Raw genomic sequence first — 6,560 nt, 5'->3', positions numbered from 1 at the left:
TAGCCCAGGGAACTCTACTCAATACTCTGTAATGACCTATACGGGAAAAGAATGTAAACAGAGTGGCTATATGTATACGTATAACTGATTCACTTTACCGTACAGCAGAAACTCACACAACAATGTAAGTCAACTATACTCTAATAAAAATTTTAAAAATAGAAGCTGGAAATCCATATTTTTATATGAACACTCCCAAGTTTTAAATGTTGGAAATTATTTCAAAACATCATGCTGGCCAAGCAGAAACATGTCCGATGTCCTATCAGCCTCTGGTTTGGCTTCCCTTCAGATGTAAAGCTTAAACAGAGAGCTGACACCGTCAGACTATGTTTCAGAAAGAGGATGTCCCCACTGACCTCCCCAGGCTTTGCCAGCAAGAACCTCTTCTTCTCCCTCCTCCGCCCCCTTGCTTCTTCCCTCGCTGCCCTCCCAGACCATCCCCAGCGCAGCCCCATCTTGCTTGGAGGAGCTGGGTGAATGCGCCGTGCTCCAGGCCTGACAGAGAAAGCCCAGCCACGAGGACACGAGAGAGCCGTATTTATTTCACATGGACAAGCGTGATTCTGTCGCATGCTGAACATGAAAGCTCGCGTGAGGAAAGTACCCGTAACAGCAGAATTATGTGCCTTTGCCCACAGGGAGCAGGGAGAGTCACAGAGCGGTTTTCAAAGACAGTTCAAGCAGAGTTGAGACCACAGGCTTTGAACTCACTGGTTTATTTCATCAGCAAAGGGTGTGTCTCCTAGGAGTGGCCAGGGGGACACTTCCAGCTTTGTAATCTCGCCACGACGAGGCTGGTCCCCCATCCATCACCCAGGGTGGCTCGGAGACTTAAGCTGAGAGGGGAGGTACATGCCGCTCGAAATTAACAAACCCACTCCGGGGTGGATGGTGACAGGGACAGACTGCTGTGTTCATAGCAACAGACCATCATCCCTTATAATATGTATCATAATTGGAAGACGCACTCCCACTCTTCCTAAAGCCATTTCCCAAGGCCTCTTAAGGGCTGAAGGGAAACCATTCAGAATTGACCGGACATGTCAGAAGCAGATCAGCTTTGCATGGACAGACTGGGAGGGCTAGTGTCAGGGACCCCCCTGGTCTCTTGGCCTTAGCTGGGCTCCCGGGTTCCAGGATGATGAAATCCGAGATGGGAACAGGGGTTGGAGCCTGGGTTCCCTGGGGGAAGAGGGTCAAGGGCTCTCAGGGCAAACCTCGCTGAAGAGACAAGTGGAAGAGCCCTGGCATCTCGATGGCTCACTCCCACCTGAAGTCCTGCCCAACAGTTTCATAAAATTTAATATTATAAGGTCTATAAAATTCCCGGAGCTGGTCTATCACTTCCGGATCGATCTGTACATGAGTTCTACCTTTCGATTTGCCCAGGCATCGAGGCAGGAGGCTCGATTCTGTTTTTTTCAAGCAAGGGAATCCTTTGGTCTTGTTGAAGTAGAAGTGCTTGTCCGTGATGAGCCTCTTAATGCCCAGGAAGTCCTGGACCCGCCCCATCTCGCCGGCTGGGTCAGTGATGAGCCGCTCGCCGCTGACGAAGTGGATCTGGGCCAGCGGGAAGTAGCGCAGCCAGCTCTCCAGGTGCAGCGCGTACATGCCTATGCGGATGGCGTTCCAGGACACATCCACCAGGCCCAGGGTGCGGTTGCGGAAGGACAGGCCCTCGAAGGTAGGGATGTCCGGCTTCTTGGAGAGCGTCTGCGTGTAATCGGAGATGGCGCGGGTCACGGGGTTCCGCACGACCACTATCAGCTTTGTGTCTCGGGACATGTTGAATATCCGGCGAGGGGCCTCTTGAGTGACGAAATAGCTGGGGGTCTTCTCCAGCGTGATCTGGCTCTCGAGGGTCCGGGGCATCAGGCTCCTGCGGGGCAGAAACGCACACGATCAGCCGGGGCTCTGTTGGGGGCCTGGAGATCACTTCCTTCCGCCCAGCTCCCTAGTGAAGCACCCGCCCCCTCACCAACGGGACATTTGAGGCTCACCTGCTCTCATCTGATGAAGAACCCACTTTAACTCTTGTTGACTTTGTTTTTTAGGTCTTTAACAGTTTGCTTTAAGACAAGAACCAACCTAAATGTCCATCAGTGTGAAATAAATAAATTGATGGAATAGCCGATTAATAGAGTTCGGTAGATCTGCGTGTACTCTTATGGAATGATTTCCAAGATTTAGTGCTTAAATGAAAAAAAGCAAGATACAACTTGTTTATCTCAGGAAAGATACCAAGAAACCAATCAAAGTAATTGCTTCTGGGGAGGGGACTTGAACGGGAGCAGAGCCAGGAGGTCGGGGATAAATGAGAATTAGTTTTTATTGTGTAATCTTTTACGCTGCTTGAAATTTTTATTGTGTTTATTACATATTAAAAAAATACAAAGGAAGCCACCGAATATTGTTCTGGCAAAAGATACTTCTCTAAATATATTAAGAAAATCTTTTGGGGGGAGGAAAGGCATGCTTTGTAGGAATAACATGTGTTTTAGAAATGAGTTCTGATGTCTTTCCCTCCTTGGTATAAGATGGAAGAAGCACAGAACTGCAGGCTGGTTGGGACCTCAGTCGGAAGCCCTAATGCAACCTCTTGCTCCCTTACTTTTTAATTTCCTGGTTTGCTTAAGGTTTAAGGGAGGATGGTGGGACACGCTGATGTCTCCTTCTCAGGTGTGTCTCTTTCAGGCCCTTGTGAAGGAGAACACCTCTGGCTCCCAGCCGCTACAGTTTTCTTAAATAAAATAAAAATTTTGGTTTTTTTTTTGGCTGCGTTGGGTCTTCGTTGCTGGGCGCGGGCTTTGTCTAGTTGCAGTGCGCGGGCTTCTGATTGCGGTGGCTTCTCTTGTTGCAGAGCACGGGCTCTAGGTGCACGGACTTCAGTAGTTGTGGCTCGCAGGCTCTAGAGCACAGGCTTAGAGCACAGGCTCAGTAGTTGTGGTGCGTGGGCTTAGTTGCTCTGCGACATGTGGGATCTTCCCGAACCAGGGATCAAACCCGCGTCCCCTGCATTGGCAGGTGGATTCTTAACCACTGCGCCACCAGGGAAGTCTGCTACTTCTTTCTGAAGGTTGTGTTTTACCCTTAACCAGTTTTTCTTAATCCTGGCTGTTCATTAGATCACCCAAGAAAGTTAAAAAAAAAAACCCACAAATGTCTGAGCCCCATCCTAGACCAACTGATTAAAAATATTTGGGGGTGGGTTCCTTTCTGAAGCTCTTCAGATGATTCTAATGTGAAGGTAAGGGTGAGAACCACCAACACAGCATCCTTCCCCCACTCTTAACACTACAGCTTCCCAACGCCCACACAATGCATCTTCACAGTCCTCTGGAATAGAGGCGCCTGGTACCTGGTCTTCTTCATCCCAACCCCTATCGTCATCTCTCTTCAGTAATCTGGTCTTACAGTTCTTTGACCAAATATCTCCTTTTTCTCTTCCTTTTAGCAACTCTTTCTCATGGCCATACCATAGGTCTTGTCCTCGGAATTGCCCTAATTCTGAAAAGATTCACACTGAAATTCCACTCTAGGACTATGTTGTGGGTTGAATGGTGATCCTCCAGAAGATACCTCCACCCAGAACCTATGAATGTGACCTTATTTGGAAAAAGAGTCTTTGCAGATGGAAGTAAGTTAAGGATCTCAAGATGAGGTCATCCTGGATTAGGGTTCCTTGTAAGGAATATCCTTAGAAAAGAAGAGAAGGAGAGAAGAGATACACAGAGAAGGAGGCAATGTGGCGATGAAGACAGAGCATGTAGTGATATGTCTACAAGCCAAGAAATGACAAGCACAGTTGGCAGCCACCAGAAGCCAGGAGAGGAGCACGGAGCAGATTCCTCCTCAGAGCCTCCGGGAGGAACCAACCCTGCTGACAGTTTGGTTTCAGAATTCTGGCCTCTAAAACTGTGAAGGAATGAATCTCCATTGTTTTAAGACATCCATTTTGTGGTCATTTGTTATGGCAGCCACAGGATACACACACAGACTACAACCTTCTTTCTTTCTACCTTTACCACGGTTTCGGATTCATTGTATTGATACCCGATCTTCAGATTCATCTGTGATATTCTTGATTTCACTTTCTTCTAAACCTTCTCTGGACCCAGTGAACAATCATTTCAATAGCATCATCTTCACATCTAACCCTAACCCTAACCCTAACCACCATCGCCATCATCATCAACATTAATTTCTTTGTAATGCTTGCTCTTCCAATCTCTAATAATGCGTCTTGCCAGCTTTTCATCCTTTCTAATTCCGTCTTTGTGTCGTCAAACTGCAGTAGAGAAAATTGCTGATCCTGACAGAGGATTGCTTCTCCTTTATATATTTATTAATTCTAGCTTAAGTTGAGCCCTCAACACTGCTCAATAATCTTTTATGTTTGTCTTTACAGAGCCCCCATCATTCCTCATAGTAAGTGTTCCAAATTCTCACCATAAACTCTCAACCATACTCAACCACCCTAACACACAACTAGTCTCCCACTACTCTAGAAAAGGATAAGCTGCCACCCCTCCACTCCTTCAGTCTTCCTCTCCTTCACCTTGAAAGTGACTATTATCCATCCTGAACCCCTCCCACTAATCTCAGAAGACAAGGTAGGCAAGGGCTCACCTGCCCACCTGTGCTGTCAGATCCCTTCCCCTACTGCCTTCCCTGCAAATCTACCCATTATCCCCTTGAATCTTCAAATTCTCTTTGCAGCTGATAAGCTGATACGACTGATAATTTGCTTCTAGGCCCAGAGTCTATAATGCACCCTCCTGGCTTGAAACTTTGAAAGTATTTATTAATACTGAGGAGGCCATTTTCTAAGTTGGATATCATTCTTGGCAAATAATCACAGGTGTACTTGAATAGAATTCTTTGGTTGGATTTTCTTAGACATCTGCCTGTAATATTTTACAACCTTGGCGTACATTGATATCAGCACACAAAAAGTTGACCTGATAAGCCATCAAACAGATTTCTTCACAATATCCTTTTTTAAAAAAGAGTTATTTATTATTTAATTATTTATTTTTTTTATTTTTGGCCGCGTCAGGTCTTAGTTGCAGCATGCAGGATCTTCACTGAGGCATGCGGGATCTTCTGTTGTGGTGCGCGGGCTTCTCTCTAGTTGTGGCACGCGGGCTTCTCTCTAGTTGTGGTGCACAGGGCGCATGGGCTCTGTAGTTGTGGCACACAGGCTTAGTTGCCCCATGACATGTGGGATCTTAGTTCCCTGACCAGGGGTCGAACCCAAGTGCCCTGAATTGTAAGGCAGATTCTTTACCACTGGACCATTAAGGAAGTCCCTCTTTGCAACATCCTTTAATACGCTAAAGAACATCCAAGAGAGGAGTTGAAGGTGCAGCATTTCCAAAGCTTATGTGACCAAGGAGCTGTGAGCTTTTGCCAGGAGCACCAATTGACACACCTTTTTGTTACCAGTTTGGGAAATTCTGACCAATTCCAGTGATCTTCATTCCCCCAGCTGTGCACTGAAGTGAAGTTCCACCCTTCTAATTCCTAATTGGCATATCAGCTACAAAACCAAATTACAGATACTAAGGAAGATACAAACACCAGACTGTAAATAACATGACACCAAGGTCATCACATCGTGAGTCAAACGTGTACTCCAATCTATCCCACCAAAGGACACCCCTATATATTTATTTCTCATTCGGTCACTGGAATAGAGCACAGGAGGCCTGTGGGATGATAATGTACAAGGAGACCATATGGACACACACCTCCCTGCTCTGTGGTGGGAAGGGGCCATTAGGCTTTTCCTTAGGCTCATTTTTCCTCCTCATGTCATTGTTCAAATTTTGCTGATTTGTTTCCAGCTGCTAACAAACAGCTGAACTTTTCTCTCACCCTGTAACCCTTTTAAGCTTCAGCGTCCTTTTCTGTGTAGCTCTGCAAAAATTACTGAAAGAATGGTCTAACGCTCGTCATTTGGACTTACCTCCCATCTGTTATTTTAACCTGCTAAGCAACAATTTCCACCACATCTGGTAGCAGCTCCCAGATTTTTTTAAGGAACCACCACTCCTGCTTTAGATAAAATCTTAGCAGGCCAAGGGGAGGGTGCATGACTGAAGTTAGGCTAATTAGTGCCAATTGTGTCATAAAGACAAAAATGTATCAGAGACTGAAAGTGGACTGAATCTTCCAACCAGACACAGGAGCAGGGAAGAGCCTCCCTATTGGTTTCTTTTACCAAATCCCTTCAGCTCTCTGGGTTCTTGCCCTTTCTGAGACCTGCTTTTCCACTCTCCTCTGTATTCCGTGAGTTACTGCACATCCTTCTAATTTGTTTGTTTGTTTCTGGACTACTTTAAGTTAGAGTCCGTTTCTGTAGTTTGCAACCCAAGAACTCCAACGTGTCATACACAACTTGGCTTCCTCTCTGTGGAAGCTACACTCACCCCTACTTGATTATAAACTGCATGAGGGAGGGCAGGTGCACCTTCTTTGCATCTACATCTGCAAAGTCTACCACAGCCATGGCACAAGTAAAGTCTCCAGCAATATTTCTGAGGTTACATGAA

General features: G+C 46.2%; 1 protein-coding gene across 1 annotated transcript in view; it reads right to left on the bottom strand.

The window, feature by feature from the left end:
* Window positions 1–523: 523 nt before the first annotated feature.
* HS3ST2 (heparan sulfate-glucosamine 3-sulfotransferase 2) overlaps window positions 524–6,560 on the bottom strand; it is a 92,498-nt gene continuing 86,461 nt past the window's right edge. The window contains exon 2 of the mRNA XM_060125175.1: window positions 524–1,882. Coding sequence (XP_059981158.1) covers window positions 1,264–1,882 — 619 coding nt within the window. The 3' untranslated portion in view covers window positions 524–1,263. The remainder of the gene's footprint in view (window positions 1,883–6,560) is intronic.

The sequence above is a fragment of the Lagenorhynchus albirostris genome, chromosome 15 (genome assembly GCF_949774975.1).
Source record: "Lagenorhynchus albirostris chromosome 15, mLagAlb1.1, whole genome shotgun sequence".
In the NCBI taxonomy this organism is placed as follows: domain Eukaryota; kingdom Metazoa; phylum Chordata; class Mammalia; order Artiodactyla; family Delphinidae; genus Lagenorhynchus; species Lagenorhynchus albirostris.
The sequence above is the reverse complement of the archived record's forward strand: the minus strand, read 5'-3'. Positions and strand labels throughout refer to the sequence as shown.